Genomic DNA, 23,974 nt, shown 5'->3' on the forward strand with positions numbered 1-23,974 from the left:
CTCTCCATGTAGTGCTGGCTTACAGGAGTTACTCTCATTATGTTCTCAGTTTGGTGACCAATTTGACATCAAATACAATGCAGAGAAATGTAACATTATGATTTTAAGATCTAAAGAAGATAGGGGGGCTGTATTCTCTCGCTTCTTTCTGGGCAAAAAAGCTCTAAATGATTGCAATGAGGCTAAATATCTCGGACATTTTATAACTGATGATTTTTCAGACGACAGGGACATTCACCGTCAATGCAGTAAACTTTATGCACAGGCAAATATGCTTAAGAGAAAATTTTTTATGTGTTCCATCCACGTGAAAATATCACTGTTCAGGGCATATTGCACACCATTATACACTGCTCACCTGTGGACCAGGTACTTAGCAAAGTCCATATAGAGGCTAAATGTAGCTTATAATGATGCCTTATTGCAGGTGCCTAGATGGTACAGCGCAAGCCAATTATTTGTCAATTCTGGGTTACCCACCTTTAAAGCGCTACTAAGAAATTTAATGTATAAGTTCATGTGTCAGTTAAATGAGTCCGAAAATAGTATTTTAATGAAAATAACGGATCCTAAAAATAATTATAGATGTAGGTCAAGCATGTGGCGCCATTGGAGTAAAAGCCTGTTTGTTGTGCAGAGATAGTTTGTGCCTTTTTCATGTTTTTGTTTTTTCAGTTTTTCTTTCTGTGTTTTCTTATGTCATTTTTCTGTTGATTTATGTGATATGGACACCCTGTGTGACTCCTGAATAAAGATCATATATATTGACCAACTCCTCTTGTGTAGTTCTTCGCTGATTTCTAACCATTCTTAGGAGCAGCAAGACAGCTACCCGCCTCAAACAGGTCAAAAGTCACTCCACTTGTTCGTTGGACTTTTTAAAAGGCGACTAACAGGTCTGCGGCTCACAATTCTAGCTAATAGACAGGTGTTCAAATACTTCTTTGCAGCAGTATAATATAAATAAAATTGTTTAAAAATCATACAGTGATTTCTGGATTTTTGTTCTTTAGATTGTCTCTCACAGTGGACAAGCACCTACCATAAAAATTTCAAACCAGCTCATCATTTCTTAGTGGAAGAACTTCGCAGGGTGTTCAAATACTTATTTTCTTCACTGTATATCAGTGTTGTTTTCGTCAACGATGACGATAACGAAAATATTTCGTAGACAAACAATTTTTTTCATGACGATGACGTCACGATGACGCGCTGAAAATGTGTCTGGAGAGACTAAAACATAACGAGATGGATGCCAGTTGTCATCTGACGACACGAGAACGAGATGAAAAGTTGCCATCGTTTGACATAAATTTACAATGTGCGATATCTTCTTATTGTAGGTGTAGTTAGAACGCATTTAGCAGTGTTTAGTCGTGTCACTCATGTGACGTGCTGCGTCCTCATGCCCCACACACAAGCTTAAGCGTGTGCCCATTCCAGGTTCTTTTTGTGAAATATGTCAGGTGCTGCTTGGTAAGTTTTGTTTTCTTATCTTTCTATGCCATGTTGCTTTAGCCTTTAAAGGTCTGTGCTGAGTGATCATCACACACTAAACTAACTTGAAGCGTTACTTGTAGCTTGTAGCATAGCGTTCACGTTAGCATAGTGTTTGCGTTAGCATTAGCAGTTAGCGTGGTGACTCTGTCTTCTAAAATTCTTGGAAAACATTTTACATACAGCTCATGGCATCCAGGTGAGTTTAGTTAATTGAAAATAATGTGCTGTTTTCCTGCTGAGTGTGTATTATCATCATGTGGATTACCATCACCGTGGTACAGACCCAACAGTGACTTGTATGTACAGTTGCATCCCTAGTATTGAATTATCCAATTAAATGATTTTGGATTATTGGAAACTATCAGATGACACTAATCATAATCTTCAGCAATTTTGGAAGCAGAATGAAAAATATACCTGGACAGTTTTAGCTGAGTCGCCATTACTATCTGGAGCCTTAGACTTCTCTGAAACCTTCCAGGCTTTATTAGAAGCCAGTGGCTGAGGCTGGGGTTGAGCTTCAACCCACTCATCTGCAGAGTCCTGATAAATAAATCCGGAACAATGGTAGAAAAAATAATATTGACATGAAAACAGAAAAAGAACCTGAATGAATGAGATTAATTTCAATCCAATGACAGTTCTAGAGAAAAAAATTAAGAAACAGAATTTTCAATATAGAGAGGATTTCTGATAGACAAGTAAATATGGTGCACAAAAAAAAATACAATTCAGCAGTGTTCGGAGTAACTGTGAAATAGTGTACATTGAATGACATTTGTGCAGATTTTCAGTATGCCACAGGTGATTTGGCTGATTTATCAACTCACATTTGAGCCGTCACTCGAGCCATCTGCTGCTTCTGTCGCTTTCTTTTCCTTCTTGGCCTTCTTTTTCTTCTCCTTTTTCTTTTTAGATTTCTTCAGTTTTTTCTTTTTGCCTTGACAAGTTGTTTCCTGTATGGGAAATGCAGGTAAGAGACTGCCATTGCATATAGCCTAAGATTTTTTAATCAGTGTCAAAAGAACAGATACACGATAACCTATTCACCTTGATTTTTGACGGTTTGGACCACATTTGAGTTTATGGAGCACGCTAGCTAGTACAAGGAATTTTCAAGGCAGCAATGTAACCCGAATTACCTGATATGAATATATGGGTGTAGTATATCAATAACCTGTTTATATTTCTCTAGATTTTTTTGTATGACAAAAATGTAATAAATACAGCTGTAACTGGCCACTCCCTGCTGTGCCGTGTGATGATGCCATCGCACAAATTAGGTCATCGGTCACCTCTCATAAATCTAAATGATCATACGGCTAACCCTGTGTAATAGGGCTGAACTATATTGGAAAAAACTGATTTTGCAATTTTTTGGGGGGTTGCGATATATTGCGATATTAACCCTTGAGAGTCGAAGGACGCGCCGGCGCGTCCTCAGCGCACGTCGTCTTTGAAGCGCCCTCACGTTTTAATTACGTCACCCACATGCCGTTGGTTGGTCTCGTTTTAAAGTGCGGAAGTTGCGGTTTACTCTCGTTATTATTTGAAGTCAATCGACCAACTAAAACGTGAGATATTGTCATTTAAGTTTTATAGTTTTGTTGTCCTCTCAAAAAAACATTAAAACGCTGCATGGATCATTTGTTTATGTCTATATTTCCATCATTTCTTGTCCTTTTTCAAAACGGAAGCTCCATGAAAAAAACGCAAATCAAACGAACCCTTTCGAAGTCACAGTGGAAGCACAAAATGCGTTTTTTTTTTTTTTTTTATAAATATAACTGCCGTGCGAGGTTCCACCGAACGAGAGGGAGGAGTGCTCTGAAGCAGCGAGGTGACAAGCGACGGCCGTTTGGATCGAGCAGCGACTTTGTGTGACTTTGAGAATGAACGGAAAACTAAATTTAGCGCAAGCAATTGTGCTTTTTGATCAACTTGAGGAAGAGGATGGTCCAAATTCGTCATCATCGTCTTCTTCGGAAGAGTCCTCGAGTGAAGATAGTGACGGATTTGAACACGTGGGTGACGCCATCGACGAGCAGAGGTAAGCCAACTCACTTTTTTTTTTTTTTAATGCTGAAAAAGTTTCTTTTGAAAGTTTCTTTTGATATTGCAAGACAAAGTTAATTTTGATGCAATATTAGTGTGTGTTTGTGTATATAATAATAAAATGTGCATATCAGATCAAAGTCGTACGTGCACTGTGTGTATGCCAGGCAGGAATTTATAATTTGTGGTGTTTTTCTTTCTATATGAAGATTAGGGATGTAGCACATATTCAGCTATGGTATTCTTTCTATTGTCATACATATAGATTTCCATTATTATTTATTGCTGTATATATTTTTATTTTATACTTGAAATACTGACTTTTTCTTCATGTACATTTATAGTGACAATGAAAGTAAAGTGAAATGAAAATGGAAGGGTGGAAAGAGGACCGACACCCCATGGAAGTGTGGGCTGTCTGATGTAGCCCTGTGTCTAATTCCAGGACGAAACTGCTTTTCGGAGTGGCATGCCTGAAAATTTTTTAACTTGTTTATTGTAAATATTTTTGAAAATACTCCCCCCCCCCAATGTTATATATAATTTTTCCCCCCCACAATCAGTCTTCTCAATTTGTGTATATAAATGTGTGTTCAAGAAGCCTGATTGTGTGTACATAGTTTTCATCAAGTGATGGGCCGCAATACCTAAACTCATAAAGAGATGGCCTCTAAACACTTTTTGTGTTCGATGGTATATATTTTTTCCACTGTTCTTCACTGTTTGGTCTGCTGTATATAACCTGTTTTGACTAGAGCATGTATAAAGGCAAAAAACGCCTATGGCTATACCTGTTATTTATGTTGAATTGTCAAATATAAGACTATTTATTCTAAATTTTTTTGGTTGAATGTTCATCCTAACATGTTGAATAAATATTACAAAGTTTCAAAACGGTTCGTTACGCATGTTTGGTTGTCAATTGGGCATCAATATTAAAAATTTTGACAAAACGATTTTGGAATTTTTGGTCTTTTTGGGCCCAAAATGATGATTTATAATTGGTCAGTGAAGGAAACAACAGTTTGGACATGAAGTTCAAGGTGTCACAAAAAAAGGGACCAAACCAGGCCATCGTAAACAATTCTTTCTTTGAAATATAGAGGCAACTTCAAAGGCATGCAAAATCAGACAAAATAGGCCCAGACCTTAAAGGGTTAAAACTAGAACAATTTTCACTAGATGCAGGCATGAAAATGGGTCAGGGGCTAAGAAGGTGAGAAGGGTGTGTAGGACATATGTTCCGGCGTTCTGCCAAAATGTCTACATCGGCGAAACGTCCTATATGAGGCGAATTTGACACCCAAAGTACTACCGTGCGCTCTCAACTTGTTTTGTTTAGATGCATACAGGCAGAACGTACTAAAAAATGCCTTAATAAAAGACTAAAATGTAGTTATATCAAATAAGGACGGTTTAAATACGCTACGTGACTAATGTGGTCAACTGCTTTAAAGCTACCACAAAAAAACACAATGGTTAAAAGTATGGGAGGGTAATACATGCAAAAAGTATTTTTGAGGGAATGAAAAGGTAATAAAAAACTCAATAAAAACAAAAATAGTGAGTACTCGCCGCTTTTAACTGATGTGCACATGCGTGCGAATGTTTGCGCAAGAGCACTGAGCATTGTGTAGGACGTTTCGCCGCGTAGCAAGGAATTGCCAAACACCGGTACACTGTACAACCCAACAAAATACTGTATTGAGCTCTGTCGAACCACACTGTTTCAGTAATCTGCTGGAGGCACCACAGACACATGCCTTGTGCTGGCCATGTTTTATTTAGAAACAAAGTTTACTTTGAAGCTAAACGAGTTAGGTGTTCAACACTGCACGAATGTCACACTGAAAAAAAGGCGCCACACGTCCCTGAAATACCAATTACAGTGATATTAGAAAGAAGCTTGTGTTTCTTTTTTTAAATTACCGTTAAATACACAAGCTTGACGCTAACTTAACGGGAGCTATTTTTTCACCGGAGATTTGGCTAGCTGTGGCAGTGTTCGACACAAGCTGCAACAAACGGCAGGAACTTTGTTATACCGCAAAATATGAAAAGGATTGAAACAATTACCCACCAAATTCAATATGCTGGCAAATGCATTCATCTAAAAAAAAATATTGGGAGTGAGACCTCTCCTCGTCAAGCGAACGTGAATTTGTGCTTAGGGCAAGATCATCTGTAGCAATTAGTGATCTTTGACACTATCCTTTTTTCCACTTCAAGCTTTTTCCTCACTCAGCGGCTGTGAGACTTAAATTAAAACCTCGACTTAGTTGCTCTCCTAGCTAAGCCTAGACTAACATTAGTCTTTGTAAGTTTTTAGTTTTTATATTGAATTTGAAAGGAAAATGTGTTTTGTTTTTGGCAAACTTTTTCATGTTGCTTATCTGTTGAAGCTACTCACACATGGAAAAATACTAGTGTACAACGTTTTAAATGTATTCATTTTGTATATTTCAGTTACCACGATTTGAGAGCTCAATAAATTGAAGAAAAGTACGTCTTTTGTTTTGTTTTTGGTTTCGCTGGAATAGCGTCACTGACACACACCGCAACAAACGGGGGAAGGGGTGAGCACCGCCGTGCCACTTTTGGCTGCATTTTTGACACATGAAAAATAATAGCGAATTCCGTACTACGGTGTGACAGATCATTTTAGTGGTTTTGAAACCGTGATGTATTCATACCATGGTAAACCGTGACACTGGTAACCGGCAAATGCCTACTCCCGACCCCCAACCCCCCCCCCCCCCCTTAAAAAGTTTCTCCTCGGATCTACATACATACATCTATATATATATATATATATATATATATTATATATTACGGCTGTCAAAATTATCGCGTTAACGGGCGTTAATTAATTTTTTTAATTAATCCCGTTAAAATATTTGACGCAATAGGCCCGCTCAGACAGATTTAAATGTCAGTACAGTGAAAGGCCAACTTGTTAATTGTGTTTTATGGAGTTTTTCCGCCCTCTGCTGGCGCTTGGGTGTGACTTGCTAATGTTATGTGGCGTAATGTCGCCCTCTGCTGGCGATTCAGTGCAACTGATTATTTGGGTTTCGGCGCGCTTTTCTGACGTGATTATATGTCGACGCAAACTCACACTAATAGACAGTGCTATTCAGACCAGCTAACGTCCGCATCCAGTATTCAGTGGCAGTTCTCATAGCCCCATCACACTGTATGTGTCTAATACATGCACCGCTTGTGAGTTATATTCCTCCTTTGTTTATATTCATGAGCATTAGATAGTTATTGATGATGGGTATTTGAATTTGTTCACATATATGGTGAAATGCAGTTACATTGTTAGATGCTTGTGAGCTAATTGGCTAGTGCTACTGCTCAAATGGACACGTGTGAGTACATTTTATGTTATTTTGTGATTTATGCAAGTTATTGACACATTGCCTTGTTATTTTCAGTTTTACAAAAATACAAGAAATGTGCTCCTGTCAAAAAGAGATGACTTCAGTAAAGCCCATGCAACTTTGCCACATCGTCTGATTTCTTTTTGGAACTTATGTTCGCTATCTGTCAATTTGTGTACTCACACACATTGAGGACAGAATAGGGCTACTAGTTTATTTTTTGATTGAAAATTTTACAAATTTTATTAAAACGAAAACATTAAGAGGCGTTTTAATATAACATTTCTATAACTTGTACTAATATTCATCTTTTAAGAACTACAAGTCTTTCTATCCATGGATCACTTTAACAGAATGTTAATAATGTTAATGCCATCTTGTTGATTTATTGTTATGATAAACAAATACAGTCTTTATGTACTGTATGTTGAATGTATATATCCATCTTGTCTTATCTTTCCATTCCAACAATAATTTACAGAAAAATATGGCATATTTTATAGATGGTTTGAATTGCGATTAATTGCGATTAATTACGATTAATTAATTTTTAAGCTGTAATTAACTCGATTAAAAATTTTAATCGTTTGACAGCCCTAATATATATATATATATATATATATATATATTTTTTTTTTTTTTTTTTCCAAAAAGAGCTACATAATTGGATGTGAAATCATTGCTATCAAGGCTTTGTCAGGCTGTTGCTTACCTTTGCAAAATAGGAAAAAGACTAGTACAAAGTATAATACTAGCCCAACAGTAAGAAAGTAAAAATAATAATAATAATAATAAACTCTGAATGAACTGAGTAAACTTTTTTTAAACCTCTCAAAGGCCAAACAGTGCAACTTTCATGAAATTATTGTCACAATCTGCTGATGGTTAGATTGCGTTTTGTTGCTGGGCTGTTAGTGGGGGCGTTCCTGACGTCGCTCCTGAATCCAATGCGGCCTCATCAACGCAGCATTTAAGCACGGGAGAGCTCAGAGAAGGCTGCCGAAATATTTGCTTTGCTGATCGCCATTTCACTAGTGATGGGTCTAGTGATATTAATGCGCCGGCGCGCGCGCCGAGCTCATGGAGCAACCCCTGCGTCGGTGCGCGTATCGCTACAAGAAAATCACGTGACCGATGCATGAACTCATTGAACTGTGTCGACACAGTCATGACGCGGCAAACTGGTTCAAAAGGAAGCGCGTCTGTCAATGCGATGGAGTTGCTGAAACAATCCACACCTCACGGTTACTTCCTTGTTGTCTACCAGCTGTGGAAATGGACGTAAGACAGGGAAAACGCACTTGTCATCATTCATTCAAAATACAATTAATTTTAAGGTAAAGCTTAGTTTATTAGTGTGACGGGTGCACGCGGGTCCGTCGGTTGCCGTCCCTTGTCTTTACACTACGCAGCAGCGTTTGATCCGCTAGCATAGTGGTCAGAGCAAACGCCACTCTTCCCCGACACATCGTGCGCGCGGGTTCGAATCCTGGTCAGAACGCGATTATCGGGTCGTTACGCAATCCCAAAAAGTTTTGATTTTACTATCAAAAGTTATTTTTTTGCAGGTGAAATGTCGCATTTGTACTTTGTATATGACTAACCTGTCATATAAAAACAGTTGCCACCTCCTCAATGCTGAAGCATTACTGGCCAAGCATGAGATTGAAGTTTCTGATAATCCCCAAATAAACACAGGTATAGAACCATTCCTTTACTTTCACACAGTCACTTTTTTGGTAATTTATTAGAAATCTGTAATTAAGCTATAATTTATTTTTTTGTCCACTTCAATTTCTTTCTGATGGGCTATGGTAGCACTTAGATGACAAAGTGGGGAGTCAAGGAGGCAGTGCAACTGTAGATGAAATTGCAAAAGTGCAACGATGCATGGCTGAGCCGAACATGGCACGCAATGCCGATTTTCTTCGATACTGGAGGAGCCAATGGATATCTTATCCAAACCTCTTTCAACTGGAAATTCTTGTGCATGCTGGCATTGTTGGTTCCATGCGAGTGTGTTGTCCACAGCAGGCTTGTTAAAAAAAAAACAACAACAACTAAATTTAAAAAAAAGAAAAAAAAAACTTTTTGAATAAAATTTTATCAGAACAAAAAGTCCACAGGCATTCCTTATTCACCCATTCATTATTACTTACATTTTCACATTATAATATATGTTCACATAATGTAAAGATATGGACTAATGCAATATGAATGCAAAGACTTAAATGATTTGATTTTACATGCTATGTCATCAATTCAGTGTCAGTCTGTCAAGTGGGTTGCCTGTAGGGATTTTTTATGTCCAGCAGGTGTCAGTATTCAATGACACAGTATCCACACTGTGTCAACACAATGTGTCACTGTGTCGACACGCTTCATGAGGTTTCACGGACCCATCACTACATTTCACATCTCGCACTATAGTCTCGCTACATTTGCTTGTTACGCCCCTGCATTGGGTTTTTTCTGTTAGTGTGCTGCACTTGTTTGTAACCTCTACCCTGTGCAGGTATTTGAGTGCTTTTATTTGGGTTTTTTGGCTCACTGCCTATCGTCTTAGTTAATCTTCGAGTTTGTACTATTGAGCTCCGTCGACCTGCTGTCACGGACTCCTTTTGTTATTTCTACTATCCCGCGATCGCGTGCTATTTTTTGTTTGCAATCATTAAACCCTTGTACTTATCCCCCGCTTGTTGTCCGCTTCGAGGTCCAACCTTGTTTCCGCATTTGCGGACGCTCACAATTATAAGTAATAATAATTGACCACAGCATCCCGTCTCTCTATTAGCCTCGTTTTTTCGGGAGGGGGTGGGTCCCTTATTTCTATTTCTGAAAGGTGGCAACCCTACTTTGGAAACAGTTCCCAAATTACTGCAGCATTTCTTTCAGTAAAAGACAATAAAAGTAAAGTAGACGTAGTGAACTGACCAGAGATTGTTGCACCTGTCCAGCGCCCTTCCTCTGAATAGCAGTCCTGCTCTTGCAGGCTCAAACTCGTTGTGTTCGTTCACGTTTCGTCTTCACATGTTTTATCAGGTTCGAGGTATTGAAACTGGCCGATTTAACTCCACATCTCGAAACTTTCAGGCCGCAAATCTTGCACGCAGCCATTGATTTTAATTGACGGGATTTCTATTTTGAAATATTTCCCGGCCGCCGCCATGTCTGCCATGTCGCCATGTCGGCATGTCGGCAATGTCATTGGTCAGAAGTGGCTAGTGGCCCGTTCTCATTGGTCTGGAGCAGGCCAATAGCGATAGCTGTTTGGTGTTCACGTGTCATCACACAACACAGAGACAAAGTGTAGTGAGCGGCAGGAGAAAAAAAAAAAGGCTGCGGTCAAATGTTATAATAATGGACCTGTAAATGGTATCGGCGCAGTCTTTGTTGGTACTCGCCAATACCGATACCACCATTTTGGGCCGGATCGGCGCCCCCTGCTGATACTAGTATCGGTATCGGTGCATCTTTAATAAGAAGGATCCAGGAAGCCATGTCGCTGCACAATTGTTGCGTTCATGAAGAAAAACTAAAGTTTATATTAAAAAAAAGAAGAAAAAAAACAATCGCAGGTCCTGCGATGGGACTATTGCACATGGGCACATTGAGATGGCGATGTTCAAACAATATATTGTGCAGGCCTAATGTGTAATGTAGATGTTCAGACGATACATTGTACGGGCCTACTGTGTAATGTAGCCTTACGTCCTCGATTTCCTTCAGTCTGTCAGTGACCTCAGGAAGCATCCAAGTGTCTTCCCCTCTCTGCCTCTTTAGCTCCTTCCTCCGCTCCTCTCTCTCATACTGCTGTTTTGCCTAAACAATATGGGATAAAACAGAAGACGATGAGATTGAAAGTGAAACTTTAATTTGATGCTTATTATGCAGACGGATAAGATACGATTGTGCGGCAAGTGGGTATTGAAAAACACGTTTCCATACCCGCCATTGCTTTTAGCGGTGCAAACACAAATGAGTCTGGCTGACAATGTTAACACCACATTACACTGGACGAAGCATCATTAGTTATGTGTAGGTAGCAGTGTAAATACAGGTTGAGCGCAAGCAGACAACAGGCATTGTAAACACGGCGTCGCTGTCGCAACCAAGGCATAAAACATCGGGCAAACACAGCTTGCGAGTCCTATCAGCTTAATCCGTGTTTGTGCTGGTTTGTCACGACAACGCTGGCCACACTGGCCAAGTTAAGATGCTTGCCTTTATGAGGAGAGAAGCGAGTGTATTTCTACGCAAGTCAAAATAGTCTTTACGTGAATAAAAAAATTAAGGACTGTACCCTTTCAACCGCCTCTTGCCGTGCCTGTCGTTTACTCTCTTTACGATCTGCGATGCTGCTAGTACTCTCAAAATTAACATGCGCCGCCATGACACTGCCGTCAATGAGGGCGTTGTGTCGTGAAATATTTACGTCTGTTGGAAGGGGGTTTGTGGTTGTTTTCATAAACTAGCTAGTAAACCATAGCATATCAGGCAAGCCTCAGAACACAGCGGGGTTATGTTGCTTCTAACGCTCCTTTTTGTGTCCTCAGCTTTGGCTATCCCTTTGCTGGATACGGAGCAATGTGCCCGTGGAGCCTCTTACTGGTGTCGGAATGTGAGGACTGCGTCCCTGTGCGGTGCTGTGACTCATTGCCAGCAGAACGTCTGGAGCAAACCCCAGATGAAAACCGTGCCATGCAATTTATGTAAGGAGGTGATTATGGTGATCTCGCATATTTTGAAAGACAATGCGACCGAGGCTGAAGTTCTCGGCTACATGGAGAAAGGCTGCCAACTCATTCCTGATCAAGGTTTGAGTGCAGAATGCAAGGAGATTGTTGACAATTATTACCCATTCGTCATGGGAATCATCCTGGAAGCGCTCGACGATCCTGGGGTTGCTTGTGGAGCTATTGGCTTGTGTCGCTCGAAGCTGATGTTTCAGGACCAGCCCCTGTCAAATGAGATACCACAGGTTGACCTCTCCCAGCCAATGACACCGTTCCTGCTTAATGTGCCTGGGCTCCTGTACCCACAAGAAATTACCAAACCAGAAACTTCAGTCAAAAGTAGTGATGTTCTTTGCCAGGACTGCATCAAGTTAATGACCGATGCACAAGCGGCACAAAAGGCCAACTCCTCATTTGTAGATGATCTAATTGCGAAGTTTGAGGACAACTGTGAACAGATGGGGCCTGGTCTGTCAGACTTATGCAAGGAGTATATTGGCCAATATGGCAGCCTTGTTTTTCAGAAGATCATGTCCATGGATCCCAAAGATTTTTGTTGCAGTGTTGGCTTCTGTAATTCTGTTAAAAACTCCGCTCCCATGTTGAAGTTGCAGGCTGCCAAAATTGTACCGGCTGCCAAAACCTTGCCCGCTCTCAGTCTTGTTCCTGCCATCAAAGTAGAATCTGCAAAACTCGCCAAACCCATGGTCCGTCTTCAGGATTCCCCAACTTGTGCAATCTGTGAGTTTGTGATGAAGCAGTTAGAAAGCATGTTGGAAGATCATGCAACTGAAGAGGAAGTGATTGAAGCTGTGGAAAAAGTTTGTACATATTTGCCCTCTAGCTTGACTGCTCAGTGCAAGGACCTGATCCAGACCTACGGGGAGGCAATCATTGATCTGCTGGTGAAGCAGGCTGATCCCAAGGCTGTTTGCACAATGTTGGCATTCTGCAAAGAGGCCACACATGCATAATGTTGGCATAGAAGAGGATCAGCACCTACTGACAACTTCAAGGAAAATGAATACCAACCTCAACCATACTAATTTGTAAAAACGGACCGTTTCCTGCTTTTGGGCAAGGGTGGGGCTTAATTACATAAATTTACTTCCTGTAAACAAGCCTGTGCCTGATTAAATGTAGAAATTCATGTTACATTTCATAAAGTTAGAGCGTAAAGAGCTGGTATGGATTTTTTTCCTTGATTTATGAAAATTGACAGACATCTAACAATTAGCACCACTTCTGATTCTAAAACATTTTTCTAATTTTATATGTTTTACTGTTTTTTTTTTGTTTGTTTGTTTTTTTGTAATGACATGTCCATGAGTGCTACTTCCATTATTTGCATGTATTGCTGTTTGTAACTTGTCATTTTCATGCCGAGCAGTTTTTGTTCCACTTCATATAGGCTATTTGGAAATTGATCTGAACATAACTATTAAAGGTCTCATACCATTAAAATCACTGTTTTGATTTTTACCTGGATTAAGTTAAAAACTCTTTTCCAATTAGACCCTGATTACATAACACAGAAAGCAATAATACTGTATACTTATACAATTTGGTCATGGCTCACAAATATGTAGAGACTGCATAGCATTTAAAAGTGAGTCCTAGAAACCATTTCAAGAAATAAGGTGATCCAGTTTCAGTTGATTTTGAAGCAAAAGGAGTAAGTTTGGTCTCAACACTGGTAGAGACGATATAATGGCATAACGTACACTTTTTGCTGGGGATGGGACATTAATAATAATATCAAACAAATTCGGTGAACAGGGGTCAGGACTACATTTCTCATGGATGTGAACGTAAATGATTGATAGGCTAAATTATCAATGCAAAATAAATCTATTGACTTATACTAACTTCTATGTGTTCAGGTGATACGCTGTTCAAACCTTTGTTTTCAAAAACTACTTTAGAAATATTTTTGTAAACTTCCAGAATAAATTTCAGGATTTTATTAGCAAATTTAAATTGCAATATTTGAACATATATTAACATACACAATAAATACAAACTTGTTAATAATCTCTTAACTATCCACGAGTGCGAGAAAAAAAAAAAGAAAAAAAAACATTTGTCGTGAGACCACTCAACATTGTCTGTCTAAATAAAGAATATAATTGAAGAATACTCCTGATTTTGACCCCAAGCACAGCCAAACTCAACAAAAAATAAAAGGTCTTTTGGGCTGCTTTAAGACCACATAAGTAAAATAAAAATGAAAATTGGGGAGAAGGGGGTAAACTTCGAATCACTACATTTCTCTGTTTAACGTTAAAACACTACTGCCTTAGTCCACAAGCACAGCAAACTACACAATAAATGAATACTTTGCACCTCGATTGTGATTAATGTATATTTATCTAAAAAAAAAAAAGTATATCCTGCAAATAAAAATATTTTTAATCAAGTCACCCTCTGATCGAGCATTCCATCAATAGCGTACCGAACGAATGCTTTTTTTTAGACCATGACGTCATCATAGTAACGCAGAAGTGGGACATTATACACACGCCCTCGCATACAATCCATTATATTTCTGCTTGTTTTCTCTGGTAATCTTTCAAAAAAGAACATGCCGATCAAACACTGCTGCCATGGAACTTGTAGAAACGACTCTAGACATTACGACATATGAAGGATGTTTTCTTCATACGTTTCCCGAAACCAAAAACTCGGTGGAAAAAATGTGAAGAATGGAAGAATCAACTTGCGCGGACGTCCAAAAGACCAGTTTAACGCCAGCAGGGTGAAGCCATTCACATTTCATATGCAGCAAACATTTTTATGTGGGCAATGGTACTACAGACGACGAAGAGGTAAGCCATTCTGATATTTTTACTTATTTTTTAGCGTGGCTACACAAAAATAGCAATGTAAATTGCTTCATTTTCGGACAGAATTGGTAGGTTTAGCTCAGTAAACATCTCGTTCGTACATTATTTACATGCATCTAGCATGAGGGACAAACGCGAGCGTGTCCCCCCTTAGCAACAGTTGCTAACGTCATGAATATTAATGAGTAGAAGTGACGTATCGCGTGCGGTACGCTGTTGGGCCTTCTTTAAAATCAGCATTCCTGTGTGCATCACACTTCAGGGGGAAAGGGGTTGTGAGCCCCTGCAGTTCCAGCTTTTGCCAGGAGATGTCACTGGTAATGAAGTTTCATGAACGGAACCTATTTTCGAATAAATTTGGCCAAGTGGTTCGGAACTTCAAAACAGGGCCGGCGCTAGCTATTTTGGTGCCCTAGGCATAAATGCTTTGTGGTGCCCCACAAAAAAAAAAAGCACTACTATTCTATCGCTGAATTCATTTGTAGTCAATTATCTTCCATGTTCCCACTTCTATTGTCATCTCCATGACAACGATGCGCTGATTGGCTGAGAGCGCGTGCATCGATGTGCTGATTGGCTGAGAGAGCGTGCATGGATGCGCTGATTGGCTGAGAGAGCCTGCATGCTACCATGCTACTAGCTAGAGTGGACAGACTGCAGCAGTGTGAAAGACGAGTCGCACCCGGCACTTTGTTATCCCAGTAGAAGACCGAATCTTACAAAATGGCATGCTCAAAGTTGACCAGGAGAAGAAAAGTGGACAACGAAAATCGCCGTTTCAATGAGGAATGGACTGAAAAAATCTGCGTCCATTTTACCACCTGCAAGTACGAAACCTATGTGCTTAATATGCGTCAAGACAGTTGCTCTGATAAAAAGTGAAAATGTGAAACGCCATTATGTTAAAGAGCACAGCTCTTTTGAAGATAAGTTTCCTCCTCAATCAGAGGATGAAGAAATTAATAGGCTTACGCAGTCATATCAAGAGTCAAGCAAGGTTATTGTTAAATCTATGACACAACAACAAATTGCAACGGAGTGCTCACTCAGAGTGTCGTGGGTGTTGGCCAAACATAAGAAGCCATTCTCTGATGGAGATATAATAAAAGAGTGTATGACTGAAGGGATGGCAGCAATGTTCGAAGGAAAAGAAAAGGAGGAAATGACAACAAAAATCAAACAAATCTCACTCTCAGATTCATCAACCACAAGACGCACTGAAGTACTGGCTGATAATGTGAGCAAGCAACTTTGTTACCCCCAAATGCCATTTCTCTCAATGAACAGTGTTTTACAGTTAAAGTTACTGTCATCAATTATTATGTTTGCACTTTAATGACTGAGCTTGTCATTCATGTTCTGTACATTTGAACATGTACTGTACTACTATTTGCGTGTAAAGAAATAAACTGTGGGCGCAATTATTAGAAAATGGAAGACATACAAGACCACTGATAATCTCCCTCGATCTGGGGCTGCATGCAAGATCTCACCCCGTGTCGTCAAAATGATAACAAGAACGGTGAGCAAAAATCCCAGAACCACACGGGGGGACCTAGTGAATGACCTACAGAGAGCTGAGACCACAGTAAGAAAGGCTACTATCAGTAACACAATGCGCCGCCAGGGACTCAAATCCTGCACAGCCAGATGTGTCCCCCTGCTGAAGCCAGTACATGTCCAGGCCCGTCTGTGGTTCGCTAGAGAGCATTTGGATGATCCAGAAGAGGACTGGGAGAATGTGTTATGGTCGGATGAAACCAAAATAGAACTTTTTGGTAGAAACACAGGTTCTCGTGTTTGGAGGAGAAAGAATACTGAATTGCATCCGAAGAACACCATACCCACTGTGAAGCATGGGGGTGGAAACATCATGCTTTGGGGCTGTTTTTCTGCAAAGGGACCAAGACGACTGATCTGTGTAAAGCAGGGTTCACTAAATCCGGACCTCGGTGCCACTTTTCCTGTCGTGTTTTTCATGCCTCCCTCCTCCAACACACCTGAATCAAAATAATCAGGATCATTATCAGGCTTCTGGAGAGGTTGCTGATGACATAATCATTTGATTCAGGTGTGTTAGGGGAGAGAGACGTGGAAAACACGACAGGAAATGTGGCACCGAGCTCTGGATTTAGTGAACCCTGGTGTAAAGGAAAGAATGAATGGGGCCATGTGTCGAGAGATTTTGAGTGAAAATCTCCTTCTATCAACAATGGCATTGAAGATGAGACGTGGCTGGGTCTTTCAGCATGACAATGATCCCAAACACACAGCCAGGGCAACAAAGGAGTGGCTTCGTCAGAAGCATTTCAAGGTCCTGGAATGGCCTAGCCAGTCTCCAGATCTCAACCCCATGGAAAATCTGTGGAGGGAGTTGAAAGTCTGTGTTGCCCAACGACAGCCCCAAAACATCACTGCTCTGGAGGAGATCTGCATGGAGGAATGGGCCAAAATACCAGCAACAGTGTGTGAAAAGCTTGTGAAGAGTTACAGAAAACGTTTTGCCTCCATTATTGCCAACAAAGGGTACATAACAAAGTATTGAGATGAACTTTTGGCATTGACCAAATACTTATTTTCCACCATGATTTGCAAATAAATTCTTTAAAAATCAAACATTGTGATTTTCTGCGTTTTTTTCCACATTCTGTCTCTCATGGTTGAGGTTTATCCATGTTGACAATTACAGGCCTCTCTAATATTCTCAAGTGGGAGAACTTGCACAATTAGTGGTTGACTAAATACTTATTTGCCCCACTGTATATGATGAATGGAAAACACACCCCTATACATCATAATGTATGACGTTTGCTTTCATTTGTTTTTTACACTAGACAATAAGTGTCCGGTAAAATATTCTAGAATATTGTTATACTCAGTAGACACATCGATAACAAATATATTTTATTTTTCCTTCATAAACAATGTACCCAATGTACATCCCAACAAACAGGTCTTCAAAGTCTAGTATCATGTTTATATATTATAACATGTTTTTTCATGATCGTATCATGTAAAAATGTGCTATCATTACTAGTGATGCACGATAATGCATTTTTCAGCCGATACCGATAACCGATAATTTCCTCCTCGTTCCAACCGATAACCGATAATGTCAAGCCGATAATTCTATTAAAAGATGCATGTAAAATTTTAAAGTATACAGAAAAGAAAATATTACTGTGCAAAAATATAATTTATTGCTCTTTTTTTCAACATAAAATCTGATCAAGTATTCAATTCCAACATCTAAATAATGACAGATTGTCTGACATTGTGTCATGGTAAACTTTTGGCAACAATTACTTACAGAGTAAATACCGAAGTTGCACAAAAATGCCTTTAAAAGTAAGCCATTCCTAACATATATAGCATTAAAACACACCTCCTTAAAACTAGTCAGTTTTAAGTGTAAATCTATTGGAAATAAATAAAATTATCTGCCAGCGCTTCAAGTGTATTTCTCTCAGATTTCTTAGAAGAAAAATAGCTATCTGAAAATAATCTTAACAGCCTTATTTTAAGCAATACATTATTATACTTAATCCTAAAAAAACTTGGAAGCAAATATTTTGAATAATATTTGTGGCTACAGAATATTATTGTTATTTCATTACAACAGGAATGTGCATATTTAAATTGATAAGTGTTAATAAGTGCCAATAGGTTTTGATTATCTACTGTGACTAATTGAGCAGACAAATAAGTTAGATTAATTTGAAAAGTGATTGCTAATGTTATATGCTTTATTGCGCACTGTGATTAACTCGAAGAGCGAGATGTCATGTACCCATTCTGCAGCGCTTTGCTTACTTTTGCGGCACTCACGACATTTGCTTTACAGCAGCTAAACTGATACACGGCAGTACGATTTGGATGGAGTTGGAGCTCGCGTCTCCGTGCGTGTTGTTTTGTGCCTGAGTTTTGTTAAGCCGAAAATAAAGGCAGCGTTACAAAGTCATCTGACCGCTCATCATTTTACATACTGAATGCATTATTGACTGGCTGACTTTGTTTTCTCCGTGTTTAAACTATCATCTAACCACTGTGCCGTCATGATAAGCTTGCTTATTGGACATCACTTTTCCAAATGTGAGTGGTGAAAATGTGATTGGCATGTTTTTCATGAAGAATGGTGGTCGTATGAATTGCATTATTTTTTTTATCCAGGGCTTTGGCTCTCGGGTCATTTTGGTAAAAAAAAAATTGTGTCTCGTCTCGGTGGCTACATTCGTACCGGATAATCCGCCCGCACTGGCCGGTTCGCCGCGGCGTATTCGGGGCCTGGCTCTGCTCGCACGCCGCGGGGAACGCTCGAGAAACCGGGGTGTTCGCCGGAGGTCCTGAAGCCGGGGAACCGGGCTCTGCCCGCCCCGCCAACGGTGCGGCGGCGGCAACCTGCCGGACCGGCCAGAGCGGCGGGCTCCGTCGGAGGACGGCTACTTGCAGACTATCGTTCTCCAGTTGTGCCGGTGTTTAGCCTTAGATGTGAGTTTACCACCCGCCTTGGGCTGCTTTCCCAAACAACCCGACTCTGTAATGTCACAAGCCCCGTAGTTTAGCTAGTGTTTACAATAGCTTTAGCATTCCCGCTAGCAACAGCCTCGTATTCGTTCCAAAAATCTTTGTGATGCAGTTTTAAATGGATGCTGGGTTAGTGGTTTTGAATGAGGACGCTTTCTTTCGGCCTCGTGGAACTTCTGTGGTACATGTTTCGCAGATGGCGAGAGCGTCGTTTTTTTAGTAACAGCCGCCATAATATTCAACTATTTCTTGCCGTGTAACTCCGCCTCCTCAACCCCTCCTCCCTCAGGGGCTTCAGAGGGGGGTTGAGGAGGGGGTGTGCTGAATTCTTCGGTTGTGCACATTTGGAGGCTAAATCAAGTATATAATTATCGGATTGCATTATCGGCTGATTTTTTTTATTATCTGGATTATCTGTGTGACGTCATAATTGCCATTATCGGCTGATAATTATCGGCGACCGATATTATCGTGTATCTTTAATCATTACTTTGGTCGGCGACGAAAGTATTGTACCAATTTCGGTCTTTGTCAAATTTTTCCCCCGTGATTCGTTAATGTAATTGATCTACAAAAGAGGAATAAGAATAAAATAGAAATCCTTTATTGTCATAATACAGAGTACAATGATATTTAAAGCTTCACTATAACGTGCACTACATAAAATAAAGTACAATAAGGCTATACTGTTGTACTTTTTATAATATAAAACGGAAGTTACAAATTTTGGGAATAAAGAAAATAAGTGACTAGCAGCAAGTGGTGAGGTACTTGTAATACAACAGTGCAAATATGACAATTTACAGTGGTCAGACCAGGAGGCAGATGGCTGACTTGATATGAATGTGCAAATGACCGTTTGTGCATAGATATTGATGTAACTAGCTAATATTGCATATGCAATATGTAGATGATGCAGTACCAACATTGGTGATTCTTGGTGAGATGCATGTGACAATGTTATGGCATTAGCAGTGCAATGACAGTGACATTTAAGCGCAAACTTGAGGGCCACTGAAGAAGTCAGAATTCTGAGAATAAAGTCAGAGTTCTGACTTTAAAAGTTAGACTCTTGGCCACTTTTTGTTCCTTTCAGTCGCCCTAACCCTCTTTCCTATCAGAGTTTTTGTCAATTGCTTTGGTACGTTTCTCAGATCAGAATTTAAATTCTCAAAACTACTTGTTCAATCCTCACAACATGCCCATCAAAAAAGCAGTTTCTCATTTCTTTTAGCAAGTTGCAGATGTTTTAGTGCATCCATGCAAATGATTTTGTACAATTCTCTGCTGTTTCCTACATTATCAGTTGCAACTGTCATGATGGTCAAAATGGATGATCATGGGTCTCTATTGAATAGTCTCACCACCCACAACATTTAGTCTTTACATGCAAAATGGATGAACATTTTTCAGAATATGTCAACTTGTGTGTGCTAATTTCTAAGCATTTTCGTTACCCGTTCTACGTACGTTATTTTAACCTGCCAAAATTTGTCATAGTTTGGGACAATGTGGGTTTCCACCACTCCAACATAATCAGGGTATGGTTTACATCCCACAACAGAATGGTAATGGAGTTCTTCCCACCATACTCCCCACCCATTTCTCAATCCCATAGAAGAATTTTTCTCCACATGGAGATGGCAAGTGTATGATCTCCAGCCTCACAATCAGATGACACTTCTGGATGCCATGAATGCAGCATGGAGTGTCATCACAGTAGATGCCTACAGAGGCCGGATAAGGCACTCACAAAGATTCTTTCCACGCTGTATAGCAAGAGAGGACATCCATTGTGACTTGGATAAAAATTTGTGGCCAACAGGGAGGAATGTCAAGATGTGTAGAAAGAATGGGGAAAAATTCCCAATATGTAGCACTCAAAGTTTAGTTGTGCCGATTATCTTATGTTCACATTTCTAATTTTGCTTTTGTTTTGATTTTTGTCTTTGTGATTCTCAATGCTGTCTTTAGCTTTCTGTATCGCCGTAACATGGTCTGTCAAGAAATTGTAAAAACAGTAAAAGTGTCAACTGAATCTTCTCCAGTCTCTTGCAATTAATCTCCTACACACATAGGTGAAATATTTTCATCAAAACTTACATACACTATCTTCAGCATCAGAGCTTCCCACCAGAGTAACTGTTCAATTGAGAGCATGACTAACCAATTTGACTGTCTTGTCTGTACACAATGAAACAAGGACTTGTCATTTTGACAGCACTGACATATTCATTGAGACAGAAATTTAATTTTGAGTATTATGCACACAAAAAATGGCTTTTGCAGGTAATCCGTGTTGTTTTGCTACTTGTGCCACATGTTGTGAGGATTGAACAAGTAGTTTTAAGAATTTCAATTCTGATCTGAGAAACGTACCAAAGCAATTGAGAAAAACTGTAATCAGCCCTGAATTGATGCGTATACAGTACACCCGTAGAATATACCTATCAAATGTAAGTGTGCTTCATCGACAAATAACTGGGTAGCAATTTAAACTCCGCAAATTATTAATCTAAATCAGGGTTCAGCAAATCTGGACCTCGATGCCATCTATCCTGTCGTGTTTTCAACATCTCTCTCCCCTAACACACCTGAATCAAATGATTATGTCATCAGCAACCTCTCCAGAAGCCTGATAATGATCCTGATTATTTGATTCAGGTGTGTTGAAGGAGGGAGACATGGAAAACACGTCAGGAAAAGTGGCTCGAGGTCCAGATTTAGTGAACCCTGATCTAAATAATCAGCCCAGAAACAAAATAAATAAATAAAAGAACCTTCAACACCCCTACTCTTGCTGTAGCGGTTCAACCTAGAGTGAAGCTGTTGTGATGATCTCCAAGTTCCTAAGTCAGAAAATTGTGGAATGCCCTCTCCAGGTCAGGGATGGAGTCCTGCCCCAAATGGAATACTGCAAGTATCACTGGGTCTTTTTCTCGGGTAAAAGAAGAAACGGCGGTACGGCGTCTTCAGTTATATGAACAGTGTATGGTTATGTCGTGGTAAAGAAAGGGATGATCTACCGGTTGATCTCAGTTTCTACCCTTCACTTAGTATGGTCATGAGCAGTGGGTCGTGAACTACAAAGCAAGATCACGGATACAAAATTAAGTTTCTTCTGCAACTCTCCCTGAGAGACATGAGCTCTCAGGTATCTCCAGTAACCCCACACCATTGTACAGGAGGTGATTCTGTGAGCAGCAAAAATAAAAACTGTCCTTCTGTCCAAAGACACAGTTTTCTTTCTTCTATTCAGTTTAGTTTTTTCGGTCAATTTTTTTGGCATATTGTCCTCATGAGTTAATGTGTCTAATCTATTTGAATTTGTTATCACGGATACAAAATTAAGTTTCTTTTGCAACTCTCCCTGAGAGATATGATCTCTCAGGTATCTCCGGTAACCCCACACCATTGCACAGGAGGTGATTCTGTGAGCAGCAAAAATAAAAACTGTCCTTCTGTCCAAAGACACTGTTTCTTTTCTTCTATTCAGTTTAGTTTTTTCGGTCAATTTTTTTGGCATATTGTCCTCATGAGTTAATGTTTCTAATCTATTTGAATTTGTTATTATTTACTGATTTTATTACATTTTATTTTTCAGTATCAAATGGTCAAAAATGTACCTTGAGTGTATTTTTACAGTTTGGATGTGACTTTTTTTATTTTTAAATTCAGGCAAATTGATGCACGTTAAGTCTTTTCTGTTACAAACAAACAATTGCCACGTTTACATGGAGCCAAATATTCCAATTACAATCGCAATATTTGTTCAAACCGAATAAATGTGTTCCATATAAACACCTCATTCGGAATGAACAGGCCCAAACCGAATGGAATTTCATTCCGATTCACAGGGGTGGAATATTCCTTTTCCCAAACCGATTAGAAGTAAAATTATATCATGTAAACAGGGAAGCGGAATGCTGTCTGGTTGCGTTCTTTCTGCGCATGCTCCGTACTGACGTGTGACGTCACTCGGTGACGTAAGTAACGTCACTTGCAACATGGCTTCCAAGCACACGCACAGCGCACCCACACAACTTTTTAAATGAACGGCGTATCATTCTGAAGTTTTGTTTCCACTCGAAAAGTTAAAACAGCAGCTGATCTGACGATCGATCTCCATGTTTTGCAACGTGACGCTTTGTTTTGATTAATCTGCGCATGTCAGACGGCAGTTGTCAAACGTCCTTTCGGAATAAAGGCAGTCACATGTAAACGCTGGATCGGAATAGATGAAGTGACATGTAAACAGCTGATGTGAAATTTCCATTCGGAATGATTTGAATCGGTATGAATAAAAGTCAGCATGTAAACGTGGCTAGTGTTAATAAAGTTATACTTTATTATAAGTTGATCTCTGTTACTTTTTTTCTTTAATAGAAAAAAAGGACACAATGTTAGGCAGAGGCGTACTTATTTTCATAGACAAATGGTGGCGGCAGATAGTTTGGGGGGGCGCGAAAAATGTACGTCTTCCATTGGGGGGCGGCGTAACAGAAAATAATTGAGAAGCACTGGTTTAGTCCTTGAATGTCAAACTGTTTTTTATTTTTATTTTATTTTATTGGGGGGGGGGCAATTGTGGTACTGTCTGAATCTGTTTCTGTCCATCTGCAGCTACAGGCCAACATCACACTCCACACTTTCAGAGTGTACTCCTTTTTCAAAGAGTGCACTTCTGGCGCCGCACTGTGGTTTTCCGATGCTTCTGCAGTTTGCAGTGACAGTGGGGACAGAGAAATAGTTGTGGACATGCCTCGTCTTCTTTTTGAATGCCACTCTAAGTCCCAACAGTTAGGCACATATTGTAGCTCCTCATGGACGGCCTGGCGGATCATAGGCCTCTCCTGCAGCTGACTGCCAAGTCCTTTTCAAAAATCAAGCTGTTTGTCACAGCTATGTCCAGAAAGTGCTGGAATGC

The 23,974-nt window shown here is 39.8% G+C and overlaps 2 protein-coding genes across 3 annotated transcripts in view; one reads left to right on the forward strand and one right to left on the reverse strand.

Moving 5' to 3' along the window:
- Nucleotides 1-11,394, reverse strand: part of cwf19l2 (CWF19 like cell cycle control factor 2) — a 58,718-nt gene extending 47,324 nt beyond the window's left edge. For both annotated transcript variants that reach the window (XM_057839728.1, XM_057839727.1), the window contains exons 1-4: nt 11,245-11,394; nt 10,653-10,763; nt 2,331-2,456; nt 1,918-2,043 (exon numbers count right to left, since the gene is read on the reverse strand). In XM_057839728.1, the coding sequence (XP_057695711.1) occupies nt 1,918-2,043; nt 2,331-2,456; nt 10,653-10,763; nt 11,245-11,334 (453 nt within the window). In that variant the 5' untranslated portion in view covers nt 11,335-11,394. The remainder of the gene's footprint in view (nt 1-1,917; nt 2,044-2,330; nt 2,457-10,652; nt 10,764-11,244) is intronic.
- Nucleotides 11,364-13,141, forward strand: LOC130917940 (prosaposin-like). The gene has a single exon (XM_057839731.1). The coding sequence runs from the start codon at nt 11,464-11,466 to the stop codon at nt 12,649-12,651; it is 1,188 nt and encodes a 395-aa protein (XP_057695714.1). The 5' UTR covers nt 11,364-11,463; the 3' UTR covers nt 12,652-13,141.
- Nucleotides 13,142-23,974: the final 10,833 nt, after the last annotated feature.

The sequence above is a fragment of the Corythoichthys intestinalis genome, chromosome 6, assembly GCF_030265065.1.
Source record: "Corythoichthys intestinalis isolate RoL2023-P3 chromosome 6, ASM3026506v1, whole genome shotgun sequence".
In the NCBI taxonomy this organism is placed as follows: Eukaryota; Metazoa; Chordata; class Actinopteri; order Syngnathiformes; family Syngnathidae; genus Corythoichthys; species Corythoichthys intestinalis.